The sequence below is a fragment of the Oncorhynchus keta genome, chromosome 19 (assembly GCF_023373465.1).
Source record: "Oncorhynchus keta strain PuntledgeMale-10-30-2019 chromosome 19, Oket_V2, whole genome shotgun sequence".
Classification (NCBI taxonomy): Eukaryota; Metazoa; Chordata; class Actinopteri; order Salmoniformes; family Salmonidae; genus Oncorhynchus; species Oncorhynchus keta.
Genome location: NC_068439.1, coordinates 32,933,622 through 32,948,458, shown reverse-complemented (window position 1 = coordinate 32,948,458; position 14,837 = coordinate 32,933,622). Strand labels below are relative to the sequence as shown.

General features: G+C 42.9%; 1 protein-coding gene across 7 annotated transcripts in view; it reads left to right on the top strand.

Annotated features, from left to right (window-relative positions):
• The first annotated feature begins 2,865 nt into the window (after positions 1-2,865).
• Positions 2,866-14,837, top strand: part of LOC118398081 (metaxin-1-like) — a 33,279-nt gene continuing 21,307 nt past the window's right edge. The window contains exons 1-3 of one of the 7 annotated variants that reach the window (XM_035793084.2): positions 3,291-3,370; positions 13,404-13,473; positions 13,750-13,825. In XM_035793084.2, coding sequence (XP_035648977.1) covers positions 13,816-13,825 — 10 coding nt within the window. In that variant the 5' untranslated portion in view covers positions 3,291-3,370; positions 13,404-13,473; positions 13,750-13,815. Of the gene's footprint in view, positions 3,387-3,419; positions 3,466-13,403; positions 13,474-13,749; positions 13,826-14,837 lie in introns of those variants that run through there. The other 6 variants (XM_052470288.1, XM_052470286.1, XM_052470285.1 and 3 more) reach the window with 6 other exon arrangements.

Below are 14,837 nucleotides of genomic sequence, written 5' to 3'. Positions count from 1 at the left end.
CAGCATGGAATTCAAAGGAGGCGATAGACAGATGGGTAAGGGGAGAAAGAGAGAAAGACCACTTGGGAGAGATGAGGATCCCGGTGCCACCACCCCGCTGACCAGAAGCTCTCGGGGTGTGCGAGAACACGTGGGCGGACGAGGAGAGAGCATAATTCAAACAGTTTTAGAAACTTCAGAGTGTTTTCTATCCAATATTAATTATAATATGCATATATTAGCAATTTAGGACAGATTTTGATGCAGTTCACTATGGGCACGCAATTCATCCAAAGTGAAAATACTGCCCCCTATCTGGTCCCCTAGGAAACATGGACCAAAACTATGGTTCTTACACTCTCACATGTATTGACACTTGTATCTCTGTAGTCTGGATATATTTTTACAAGTATCATAAATTAAGTATATTTTTAGTTCAAGAAACATGTATCCTGTCCTCTCCAGAGATGGAAGAGGAAGCGAAACATTCCATTCTCTTATTTTTTCTGTTTCAATGGAAGTCAATGAACTAAGTCAACCAGACCAGGCTGCTGTCACATCTGTGTCAATGGGAGAACCACCACCTTAATTAGACAGGAACTGATCATTTTTTCCATGAATGGCATGAAGCGAGATGGTGGTTGGAAGAGCGCGCTTGTTTGAAATGGAAAAGCGTTGCGGTAGCTTTTGATAAAGAACAACATCAAGACGAAGCAGCTGCTTTATTAGTGGGATGCACTGTTGAGCGCTACATCTCGAGGGGTTCGTGCTGATTGTACGGAGATTGTGACAGCCAGTTAAATGGCATCTCTTGAGAAGACAAGAACAAGATGTATGTCAGGAGAAGTGCAGTATTATCATAAGGAGACGTATACTTGGAATACAGAGGAGGAATGGAGGGAAAAAGAGAGCGAGGGAGAGGGAGGAAGAGTGTGAGCATGAGTCGGTTAAAAATGGTGGGGAAAAAGTAGATAGTTTGTTAAAGAAGAATGGTAGAAAGTGTAAGCAGAATGAGCTGAAGACAGGAGGAGAAATGGAGGTGAATGAGGTCAAAGTATTGGAGATGGTAGGCTTGGTGAAGTTCTCAGAGCATGAGGCTTGCTTGCACTGAGGGTCAGGATAGAGATGAGTCTGTGACAGTAGAAGTGAAGTTTTTGGAAAAGTGGACCCTTGCCTTTTGGCTGATCCATTTGTGGTTTTGGGGTGGGTGAAAACAGAGTTGGGTGCTGTGGAATCGGTGAAGGTAACCAGAAGTGGTCTTGTGATAATTGTTTGTGTTTCTGCTGGTCAGAGGGAGAGGCGTTCCACATTAAACGAATGGGGGCAAGAAATGTGAATTGTTTTGCTCTCAAGAAAAGGGTGCCATTGAAAGGAGTGATTACCGGGGTAACAGTAAATGTAAAAGTTGACCAACTGAAGGGGAAGATTCCCGGTGTTTGGGATGCTCGTCATTTGGTGCAACAGACAGGGTGGCATGAGTGGGGAAACAGAAGAGTCATTGTCTGTTCTTATGAGTTTTGATGTTGAGACTTTGCCCGACAAAGTGATGCTAGGATATATAATTTATTCAGCTTTTGTGCCGAATAAATGATGTTTTTACAGTTGTCAAGCTTCTGGGCATGTGGCGGCAGTGTGTAGGAGGGAGGTTCCTAGGACCATGCCCCAGGACTACCTGGCAGGATGACTCCTTGCTGTCCCCAGTCCACCTGGCCATGCTGCTGCTCCAGTTTCAACTTTTCTGCCTGCGGCTATGGAACCCTGAGCTGTTCACCGGACGTGCTACCTGTCCCAGACCTGCTGTTTTCAACTCTCTAGAGACAGCAGGAGCGGGAGAGATACTCTTAATGATCGGCTATGAAAAGCCAACTGACATTTTCTCCTGAGGTGCTGATTTGTTGCACCCTCGACAACTACTGTGATTATTATTATTTGACCATGCTGATCATTTATGAACATTTGAACATCTTGCCAGAAGAGGACTGGCCACCCCTCATAGCCTGGTTCCTCTCTAGGTTTCTTCCTAGGTTTTGGCCTTTCTAGGGAGTTTTTCCTAGCCACTGTGCTTGTACACCTGCATTGCTTGCTCTTTGGGTTTTTAGGCTGGGTTTCTGTACATCACTTTGAGATATCAGCTGATGTAAGAAGAGCAATATAAATACATTTGATTTGATTTTATCATAGGTGTGAGAAGTGTGCAGAAGGGCATGAGATAAATTAATGTGTAGCATAGGGGAAAGTAGTGGTATGTGTTAATTGTAGGGGTGCCCATGGGGCTGGGGATCAGAAATGTCCAGTGTAAGAGAGGCAGGTTGAGGTTTCCAGGGTTAGAGTAGTGCAGAAGTTGTCATATGGTGAGGCAGTGAAGAAAGTAGAGGTAGATGGGTAAAGTGGGCAGGATCATCAGAGGAGTGGTGTTGAGTAGTAGATCTTTACCAGTACATATGGATTGGCAAATAAGTGATATATGTTTCAGTGAGATTGGATTGTTAGCATTTTTAGCAATGGTTATCAACTGTACAGCAGGGATGGAACGTAAGTTGCAGAAAATTGAGGTTGTGGTGGCAGCTGCAGAGAAGTAATTGGGTGTGTTAAGTGGTGGTGTCGCATGCCTTTCAGGTTGTTGGCCTGAGGTAGGACTAAATAGATTTAAATAGGGTAGGGTGGTGTTATTTGTTATACAAATAAATACAAATATGGGTGTGGTGTTAGATGGTAGGGTATGTGTTTATTTATTTATTCAAGCAAAGTGTACGGGGTTGTACTCCAGTCTAGTAGGTGGCGGTAATACAACATTTATTGGATGCCAACCGCCATTAAATCTCATCGAAGAATAATATTTTTTTTCATTGGTAAACAGCCTCAGTGAATTACCGGTATCTTCATGTATTCACCATCTTTGTCCTCCCGTCTTCTGTCTTCATCAAATAGCTCATTGTTATATCTGTTCCTTCATTCAACGTTGCTAGGGAAGTCCTGAGAGTGTTGTCAGTGGTTACAGTGGCGCGAACGCCTTGATCACACCGACAGTGTTTCGTGTTTTGGTACCCCAGAAGTACATTCATTTCCAATGGAACGCTGCGTGTTCCTTGCAGCATTGCGTTGCAGAAGCAGTGCGTTCTGTGTGGATTTATCGAACGTATGCATCAAATTGTATGCACAGAAGGCTTGACCGAAATGGTAGTAGAATGTGAATGTTTAACTTTTATTGGACACATCCAGATGAGGCTGCGTACGATTTTGCACAATGACACTGTCGATGTTATCGAGGCGTTCGCAGCTTAGCTTCCGAGTGAAGGGTTAACAAATTAAGATGGCTGCCCCCTTGGAGTTGTACTGCTGGAAAGGCGATTGGGGTTTACCCTCAGTTGATACAGACTGTCTAACCGTTTTGGTAAGAAATACAATAGGTGATTACAATACGTAAATTATTATTCACCGTTACTGTCGTCGCATAAATAATTTCCCTTCAACACAAGGCAACAGAGGGTGAGGACTGAGGTGACCTAGCTAGCTAGCTAACGGTTAGCTTCGCTTTGATGAATGACTTGAATGCACACTCATGTTAGCTAGCTAACTAACTACATCATGTGTTATTGACAACATAACATGCATTGATCCAACAATCCTAGGCTGGTCAATGATCGTCACGTTCCCATTACGTTAGCTCAGTTATAACATTTAGCTCAAATCCAGTAAAACATACTCTTATTATTTAGCCAGGTAACGTTAACTCGTTGGATATGCAACTTGGTCAGGGAACAGCCAATTTCAGGTTTCTGGTTGCTTGCTTTTGACAAGTCAAGTGTGACATGCCTTAAACGGCCTACTGTACTACTCTGTTGGAATATTGTGTTGAGAATTTCTAGTAATGAATTTGATGACAGTTTGAACTAGCTACATGTCTTGGTATTAGCTAAAGCCAAGGATCGAGTAATGGCCTAAATTGTCAAAGGTCAAATGTTAAACGCTTTCCATTCTATTTTGCTCAACTGTTTTTGTTCAGACACAAATTTCATAATTTTCCCCCCTGAAAAAAAATAGTTAGTCCTAAAATAAATGTCATTTATAGTGTCATTTTTTTCTTTTCTTAAAGTGACTAATAAGTGGCCACTGCAATGTCCAGTTCACAATACGCATTCATTTGTGAAGTGAAACATTTATATTATTTACAATGGCAATAATTTTTAGTGTAGAGTTAGTTTAATTTACTACTTCTAACTAAACATACAATTCGCCAGCAGCATACCACCCTGCATTAGGGATGGCAGCGTTGGACTAGTAACCGAAAGGTTGCAAGTTCAAATCTCGAGCTGACAAAGTACAAATCTGTTGTTCTGCCCCTGAACAGGCAGTTAACCCACTGTGCCTAGGCCGTCATTGAAAATAAGAATTTATTCTTAACTGACTTGCCTAGTTAAATAAAGGTAAAAAATCAACGGTGCCATCTTTTGGATGGGATGTTAAACGGGTGTCCTGACTCTCTGCGGTCCCATGGCACTTATCGCAGGAGTAGGGGTGTTAAATTCCCAATTTGGCCACCTAATAATCCCCAGTTTACAATTGGCTCATTCATCCCCCTCCTCTCCCCTGTAACTATTCCCCAGGTTGTTTCTGCAAATGAGAATGTGTTCTCATACACCCAAATATTTGTGGACAGATTAAACACTAGGCTAGGCTATTTCATGACTTTAATTCCCAGATGGTGTTTGAGATCTTTGACTGTAAGAAAAAGTGTCAATAATTTAACCGATTTTTAGCCTGGTGTTTTCTTTGTATTCGGCATAGGGTAATTAATATGGAGGCTCATTCCTCCAGTGAACATCGGAGGGCTGGTAACATAGAGATCCTATTATTATAATTCCTCATTCTATGGCAGACTTCATTTAACTAACACACAATTGATGCTGATGTCATTGTGAATGGTGGCGACTGGAAAGGGACCGGCTCTCACTTTAGCCCCATTTTGTTGGTGTTATAGGGACTTGCTTTGAACCCTGGCTAGCCTGTTATTACTTGTATTTGTTTTAATTTACCCAGCATGGATTATCTCACTGTCCAGTGCAGCTGTCTAAACAGCATGTAGCCATCATCATCACCACCACCACCCAACTAGCGGGGTTCTAAGAAACTAGAGAAAAGCCAAGAAAGGGGAAGAAAACATAAATAAGCACACATTCTTCCCCTTGTATAATTTACAAAAAAATTGTGTTTCCTGTGGAAAGATGCCCTGTTACGCCCTCCCCACACCCGCTGCTGACAGGTCTATAAAATCGAGCATTGACTAAAATACAGGAGAATATAATACAGTATATACATAAGAGATGAGTAAAGCCGTATGTATGCGTTATTTAAACATTTATTAAAGTGACTTGTGTTCCATTATTAGTGGCCAGTTATTCCAAGTCTATGTATACAGGGCAGCAGCCTCTTAAGGTGCAGGGTTGTGTAACCGGGTGGAAGCCAGCTAGTGATGGCTATTTAACCATCTGATGGCTTTGAGATAGAAGCTGTTTTTTAGGCTCTCGGTCCAAGCTTTGATGGACCTGTACTGACCTCTCTGTGGAAGAACTTGACTGGCTAACATAGAACCCTGACCTCAACCCCAACAAATACCTTTGGTATGAATTGGATCAATGTCTGCGAGCCAGGCCTAATCGCCCAACATCAGTGCCCGACCTCATTAATGCTCTTGTGGCTGAATGGAAGCAAGTCCTCACATCAATATTCCACCATCTAGTGGAAAGCCTTCCCAGAAGTGTGTAGGCTGTTATAGTAGCAAATGTGGGAACCAACTCCATATTAATGCCCATGGTTTTGGGATAAGATTTTTGAGAAGGTGTACCTTTGGTCATGTAGTGTAAGTTCCAACAAAATATGTGTAGACATGATTGGGAGCCACAAGGACATTTCCTGCTGCCTGACAAAGGTCTCTGTCAATTATTGTGGCTCCCTCCTTTGTCTGTATTTTTAGGGGATCTGAAACCCAATACTTGTCGAGCTTTCTCAATTTACATGATTTGCACTGCACAATACTACCACGCTCTTACTTTAAAGCTCCAATGCCGCCTATACAGCATAAACCATAGACTACATCATCTCTCTCCCCATCTCAGGCAGGTGTTGGCATAATCGACAGTAGTTAAAACCATGTTAATGAACAATGTTCATTCCACAGCGTCTGTTTAATGACTTAGGCATACTAGGATAGTGATCTAGACCTTAGTGTTTCTTTCGTTTCCCTCGAGCCAGACTCACTTCAGCTGGCAAACCCAAATAGCTTTTTTTCCCTGAAGGAAATGGGATGTAAAAGCGTCTGGCAAATCCCACAGTGGGAAGGAAACACTCCCACTATTTTTCCTGTGGCAGGGAAAAATGTAATGATTTTCATTCTCATCTGCAACAAAGTGGGGTCTCCATTTACTAAACCCATACCCGAGGGGGATGAGGGTGGGGTTATGGTTTCTAACATATGGTACAATGTCCTGAACCCTCTCTTATTATAACTACAGTCACACACAGAGACCATATGGGAGGGGTAAAGGTGATTTTTCTTGTATACAAATCCGAGTATTAAGGTTGTCTTCATTCTGAGAGCTTAAAGTGGTCTAATAGCCATTTCACAAGCCGAGATGAACTGTTCTGTGCTGACCTGGTTACGCATAGATTAGTTGCTTGAACCATGCTAGAAATTACGATCTAGGGTCAAGCCAGACCAGCACAGTTCGGGTCAGCACGATAGTGCCTAAATGGTAGGCTATGATACTTGAGCTACTCAAAGAGAGATGAGAGCTCTATAGGCCCAAACTGTCTACATTCAGACATAAGGGAATCTACTGTTTAGTTACTGTGCTGAGAAAGTGATGTTTGGACTTCATCACACTCAGATTGAGGGAGGGAGGAATGTTCTGCTTAGCTGCTCTAAAGCTGCACAGCAGTCACTGTGGTGTTGGAGGCTACTTGGCAGTGTTATATGATCTGCCATGACAAGGCAGACAGGGCTTTATTTTGTCAGGCCACAGAATTCATCTCTTTCACTTAAGATATTTTCCTAAGTCATGGGCCATTTTCTAAAGCTGTGTCAGTGTTGTCCTTACTATGTGAACCCACGCATACTGGGCACAAAACACATCATGGTATTCAGAACCATTGTTTGACAGCATGCATTCACAGTATCAACATCCAGGCCAGTTGACCTAATTTGACTTTCTAGCTGCCTATTTTTTTACTTAACAATAAAGGTGTCTTGGTCAGGTGTAGGGTTGCAACTTACCTACAATCCACAGGTTTTCTAGAAATCCCGGATTCTGGATTTTGCACTTATTCCCTCCTGATTCCAGGATTTATGGAAAAACTGGGAATTCTGGGAAAGTCATTGATTTTGTTATTATTATCCAGGGATAGCCAACATCTAATGTTGGCACATTTTCGTGGTATAGCCTACTCTACGCTAGATCCTTGCAGGAACTCAATTCTTCAGCAGTCTAGCTTATTTGTAAACTCAGCAAAAAAATAAATGTCCTCTCACTGTCAACTGTGTTTTATTTTCAGAAAACTTAACATGTGTAAATATTTGTATGAACATCACAAGTTTCAACAACGGAGACATAAACTGAACAAGTTCCACAGACATATGACTAACATAAATGGAATAATGTGTCCCTGAACAAAGGGGGGATCAAAGCCAAAAGTAACAGTCAGTATCTGGTGTGGCCACAGCTGCATTAAGTACTGCAGTGCATCTCCTCTTCATGGACTGCACCAGATTTGCCAGTTCTTGCTGTGAGATGTTACCCCACTCTTCCACCAAGGCAAGTTCCCGGACATTTCTGGGGGGAATGGCTCTTGCCCTCCCCTCCGATCCAACAGGTCCCAGACGTGCTCAATGGGATTGAGATCCGGGCTGGCCATGGCAGAACACTGACATTCCTGTCTTGCAGGAAATCACGCACAGAATGAGCAGTATGGCTGGTGGCATTATCATGCTGGAGGGTCATGTCAAGATGAGCCTGCAGGAAGGGTACCACATGAGGGAGTAGGACGCACAGCGTTGAGATTGCCTGCAATGACAACAAGCTCAGTCCGATGATGCTGTGACACACTGCCCCAAACCATGACGGACCCTCCACCTCCAAATCGATCCCGTTCCAGAGTACAGGCCTCGGTGTAACGCTCATTCCTTTGACGATATCTGCAAATCCAACCATCAGCCCTGGTGAGAAAAAAACGTGACTTGTCAGTGAAGAGCACTTTTTGCCAGTCCTGTCTGGTCCAGCGACGGTGGGTTTGTGCCCATAGACAACGTTGTTGCTGGTGATGTCTAGTGAGGACCTGCCTTACAACAGGCCTACAAGCCCTCAGTCCAGCCTCTCTCAGCCTATTGTGGACAGTCTGAGCACTGGTGGAGGGATTTTGCATTCCTGGTGTAACTCGGGCAGGTGTTGTTGCCATCCTGTACCTGTCCCGCAGGTGTGATTTTCGGATGTACCGATCCTGTGCAAGTGTTGTTACACATGGTCTGCCACTGCGAGGACGAGCAGCTGTCTGTCCGGTCTCCCTGTAGCGTTGTCTTAGGCGTCTCACACTACGGAAATTGCAATTTATTGCCCTGGCCACATATGCAGTCCTCATGCCTCCTTGCAGCATGCCTAAGGCACATTCACGCAGATGAGCAGGGACCCTGGGCAATTTTCTTTTGATGTTTTTCAGAGTCAGTAGAAAGGCCTCTTTAGTGTCCTAAGTTTTGTTTATGGTTCATTGAACAAGCATGGGAAACAGTGTTTAAACCCTTTAAAATGAAGATCTGTGAAGTTATTTGGATTTTTACTAATTATCTTTGAAAGACAGGGTCCTGAAAAAGGTATGTTTCTTTTTTGCTGAGTTTAGTTCAGGCCCTCGTTTTAAACATTTCCAGGATGGATTTCAAAATGAATGTGATAGCTGGGCCAAGTTTAGGCTGTAGCATACTTGGCTTGTATATCCTTGTAAATGTCAGTCAGTGTTTGTTTAGGGTACTGTAGGTTTTTATTGCTCTATGTGAAATAGGCTATGCATTCCTCTCCATCCCTATGGACACCCAAAAATGAAGATGATTTATAGAGCGCTCCGAACACCACCGAGTATTTTATGTTATGTTTTTTAACTGCGGTTTCCTAGGGGTTTCAGAAAATGGGGGGTTTGAACCTCAGGAAGACTACTTAGGGGCTCGTCACCCCTCGTCTCCTTTCTTTTCCTTTCCCCTCCTACCACCACCACCCAGATAGATTTTAAGTTAACTCCTGTAAGGGTGACTACTTTTAGCCTACTTTATGCCAAAGCGATGATTGACGTCTTTATTTTCAATTAAACCCAGCTAGTTTGAGTCTAATGAATATTGAATGTATCCCCCCTCAACTTTCAAGGGGCCTAGCCTACATGTAGACCTAATTTAGGGAGTGCAGGTTGGTTGTTTCATTTTGTTGGCCTGACGTCCTCAGGGTTTAACTTAAAGTTGAGGTAAATAGAAATATTTGGACACTTGCCCTGTCAGCATAATGCAAGTAATGTGCCCTTAAGGGTTTTGGAGTGCTGTAAACTCTACCTCGTAAAGGTAGGATAATCCTGGATATCAAATTTTATTGCGCCGAATACAACAGGTGTAGATCTTACAGTGAAATTCTTACTTACGAGCCCTAACCAACAATGCAGTTTAACATTTTTAAAGTACCTAAAAAAAAGAAAGAATAATAAACAAAACTAACAATAATTGAAGGAGCAGCAGTAAAATAACAATAATGAGGCTATATACAGGGGGTACCCGTACAGAGTCAATGTACCTGTTATTTGAGGTAATTGAGGTAATATGTACATGTAGGTAGAGTTAAAGTGACTGCATAGATAATAACAGAGAATAGCAGCGGTGTAAAATAGGGGTGGCAATGCAAATAATCTGGGTAGCCATTTGATTAGATGTTCAGGAGTCTTATGGCTTGGGGGTAGAAGCTGTTTAGAAGCCTCTTGGACCTAGACTTGGCGCTCTGGTACTGCTCGCCAGTCTATAACTAGGGTGGCTGGAGTCTTTGACAATTTTTAGGGCCTTCCTCTGACACTGCCTGGTATAGAGGTCCTGGATGGCAGGAAGCTTGGCCCCAGTGATGTACTGGGCCGTTCGCAGTAGTGCCTTGCGGTCGGAGGCTGAGCAGTTGCCATACCAGGCAGTGATGCAACCAGTCAGGATACTCTGGTTCAGCTGTAGAACCTTTTGAGGATCCATGCCAAATCTTTTCAGTCTCCTGAAGGGGAATAGGTTTTGTCGTGCCCTCAAACCATGTTAGTTTGTTGGTGATGTGGACGCCAAGGAACTTAAAGCTCTCAACCTGCTCCACTACAGCCCCGTCGATGAAAATAGGGGCGTGCTCGGGCCTCCTTTTCCTGTAGTCCACAATCATCTCCTTTGTCTTGATCACGTTGAGGGAAAGGTGGTTGTCTTGGTGCCACACGGGCAGGTCTCTGACCTCCTCCCTATATGCTGTCTCGTCGTTGTCAGTGATCAGGCCTACCACTGTTGTGTCATCAGCAAACCTGATGATGGTGTTGGAGTCGGGCCTGCCCGTGCAGTCATGAGTGAACATGGAGTACAGGGGGGGACTGAGCACACACCCCTGAGGGGCCCCCGTGTTGAGGATCAACGTGGTGGATATGTTGTTACCTACACTTACCACCTGGGGGCGGCCCGTCAGGAAGTTCAGGATCCAGTCGCAGAGGGAGGTGTGTAGTCCCAGGGTCCTTAGCTTATTGATGAGCTTTGAGGGCACTATGGTGTTGAAAGCTGAGCTGTAGTCAATTAATAGCATTCTCACATAGGTGTTCCTTTTGTCCAGGTGGGAAAGGGCAGTGTGGAGTAGAGGTCGACCGATTATGATTTTTCAACGGCGATACCGATTATTGGAGGACCCAAAAAAAAGCCGATACCGATAAATCGGCCGGTTTTACATTTATTTTATTTTATCTTTTATTTGGAATAATGACAATTACAACAATAGTGAGTGAACACTTATTTTAACTTAATATAATACATCAATAAAATCAATTTAGCCTCAAATAAATAATGAAACCTGTTCAATTTGGTTTAAATAATGCAAAAACAAAGTGTTGGAGAAGAAAGTAAAAGTGCAATCTGCGCTATGTAAGAAAGCTAACGTTTAAGTTCCTTGCGCAGAACATGAGAACATATGAAAGCTGGTGGTTCCTTTTAACATGAGTCTTCAATATTCCCAGGTCAGAAGTTTTAGGTTGTAGTTATAAAAGGAATTATCGGACTATTTCTCTCTATACGATTTGTATTTCATATACCTTTGACTATTGGATGTTCTTATAGGCACTTTAGTATTGCCAGTGTAACAGTATAGCTTCCATCCCTCTCCTCGCCCCTACCTGGGCTCGAACCAGGAACACATCGACAACAGCCACCCTCGAAGCAGCGTTACCCATCGCTCCACAAAAGGGCAAGGGGAACAACTACTCCAAGTCTCAGAGCGAGTGACGTTTGAAACACTATTAGCGCGCACCCCACTTACTCGCTAGCCATTTCACATCGGTTACACCAGCCTAATCTCGGGAGTTGATAGGCTTAAAGTCATAAACAGCTCAATGCTTGAAGCATTGCGAAGAGCTGCTGGCAAAATTCGCTAAGGTGCTGTTTGAATGAATGCTTACGAGCCTGCTGGTGCCTACCACAGCTCAGTCAGACTGCTCTATCAAATATCAAATCATAGACTTAATTATAGGCATAATAACACAGAAAAATGAGCCTTAGTTTACGGATTCGACCATATTAATAACCTATCATTTAGAAAACACAATGTTTATTCTTTCAGTGAACTACGTAAACGTTCCGTATTTTATCTAACGGGTGGCATCCCTAAGTCTAAATATTGCTGTTACGTTGCACAACCTTCAATGTTATGTCATAATTACGTAAAATTCTGGCAAATTAGTTCGCAATGAGCCAGGCGACCCAAGCGGTTGCAAATACCCTGACTCTGCGTGTAATGAACGCAAGAGAAGTGACACAATTTCACCTGGTTAATATTGCCTGCTAAACTTTCTTTTAGCTAAATATGCAGGTTTAAAAATATCTACTTCTGTATATTGATTTTAAGAAAGGCATTGATGTTTATGGTTAGGTACACGTTGGAGCAACGACAGGCCTTTTTTGCAAATGCGCACCGCATTGATTATATGCAACACAGGACACGCTAGATAAACTAGTAATATCATCAACCATGTTTTGTTAACTAATGATTATGATTGATTGATTGATTTTTATAAGATAAGTTTAATGCTAGCTTGCAACTTACCTTGGCTTCTTACTGCATTCGCGTAACAGGCAGGCTCCCCGTGAGGCAGGTGGTTAGAGCGTTGGACTAGTTAACCGTAAGGTTTCAAGATTGAATCCCTGAGCTGACGAGGTAAAAATCTGTCATTCTGCCCCTGAACAAGGCAGTTAACCCACAGTTCCTAGGCCGTCATTGAAAATAAGAATGTGTTCTTAACTGACTTGCCTAGTTAAATATAGGTGTAAAAATAAATGTTATTGTTTTGAAAACTTGAAATCGGCCCTAATTATTCGGCCATTCCGATTAATCGGTGGACCTCTAGTGTGCAATAGAGATTTCATAATCTGTGGATCTTTTAGGGAGGTATGCAAATTGGAGTGGGTCTAGTGTTTCTGGGATGATGGTGTTGATGTGAGCCATGACCAGACTTTCAAAGCACTTCATGGCTACAGACATGATTGCTACGGGTCGGTAGTCATTTAGGCAGGTTACCTTAGTGTTCTTGGGCACAGGGACTATAGTGGTCTGCTTGAAACATGTTGGTGTTACAGACTCCGACAGGGGAGGTTGAAAATGTCAGAATATTCTTGCCTTTTGAGTTTTCCTAACGAGATCTCTCGGTCTTTGAAGGAGTCGTTGTGTTATTTAAACATTCACTGAATTTTCAAGAAGGTAATGAGCTTTGTAATCTGGTATTTTGGCCGGAAAAGAGTCATGCACCTCTCTTCAGTTCTAAAGACATGTCATTTCTTCAGTGCGATCTGGAAGAAGTGGTGTTCTTCTTGCTTGAATAGTTTCTCTGTGGTGAAAGAGGCATCTCACTGTCCTAAAGTATAAGGCACCAAAGTAATCCATAAGACTCCATTACTGTGGTCCTGTATGGTAGAGAGTTGGTAGAGCATGGGTAGAGCATGAGTTGGTAGAGCATGGGGCTTGCACAGCCAGGGTTCTGGGTTTGATTCCCGGGGCCACCAATATGTAAAATGTATGCACGCGTTACTGTAACTTGCTTTGGATAAAAGCTTCTACTAAATGGCATTTATTATATTGAGTCATAAACTTTATTGGAAACTGTTTGCTCATCTGGTTCTCTGTCTTTCTTTCTCTCAGGCCTATGCCAAGTTTGCTGGTGCTCCACTCAAAGTCCACAAGATCACCAACCCCTGGAGAAGCCCCACAGGTAATTCCAACCCAGAGCACTGCTATGTTCTGTTCTCACTATCGTAAAAATCGATACATATTGAAAAATTATTTTGGATGATATTATATTGATATTTTGACTTCAAGTATCAATTTGAAATGTTGTATTTTTTTGCTAGGTAGCTTGGCTAGCGCTAGTCGGCAGTACCTACGCTAAAACTCCAGTATTTTCATCTTCTTTTAAATACGTTTTCAGCACTTTTATTTCCATGACTGATCAAAAGTCATTTTCTTATGCTGTCTCGTCTCTCTTCAGCAGACACACACTGAGTGTCCAAAACATTAGGAACACCTGCTCTTTCCATGACATAGACTGGACCAGATGAATCCAGGTGAAAGCTTATTGATGTCACTTGTTAAGTCCCCTTCAATCAGTCTAGATGAAGGGGAGGGGACAGGTTAAAGAAGGATTTTTAAGCCTTGAAACAATTGTGTCAGGGATTGTGTATGTGTGCCATTCAGAGGGTGAATGGGCAAGACAAAGCTTGAAATGTCTTTCAACAGGGTATTGTAGTAGGTGCCAGCTACACTGGTTTTAATGTGTCAATAACTGCAATGCTGCTGTTTTTCACACTCAACAGTATCATGTGAGTATCAAGAATGGTCCGCCACCCAAAGGACATCCAGCCAACCTGGCACAACTGTGGGAAGCATTGGAGTCAACATGGGCCAACATCCCTGTGGAATGCTTTCGATACCGTTTAGAATTGAGACTGTGGGCAAAAGGGTGTGCATTTAAATATTATGAAGGTGTTTCTAATGTTTTGTACACAGTGTATAGTGAGCAATATGTGTGGAACATCAAATCGCAATCAAATCACAATACATATAGAATAGGGAGAATTGCAATTCTTATCTTATCAGCATCTAAGCATTTTGATATCGTAATGAGATCCCTGGCAATTCCCAGCCCTAGTACTCACCATGCCTTTTTTGGAATGAACTCACTGAACTCAGTACAGGCTCACACATCACACAACTCCCATAGCGTTACTTTACCGTCTGCGTTCACTCACCCTTAGGAATGAAGAAAGCGATGGTTTGATATATGAGAACAGGAAGCTCTTACTTTCCCCCTCTTCTCACTGGAGTAGAACAGGGGTCACAGGTCGTGTGGTAACAGTCAAAAGGTCAGCGAGCACCTGACGTTCTCATATCTCTCAATACCACCTTCTTTGTATGCCAGCCCAGTTTTGCTGCACCCTCCTGGCTTCCTCACACCGCAGGGGGTTCAGACGACTCTGAGGTCTTTGTGGTTACTGTCTGGATCGTTGTTTTTTGCATTCCCGCTATCCATTTCAGAAGATCGCTATATCATTTTAATGTGTTTCCTGAGATGTTAAA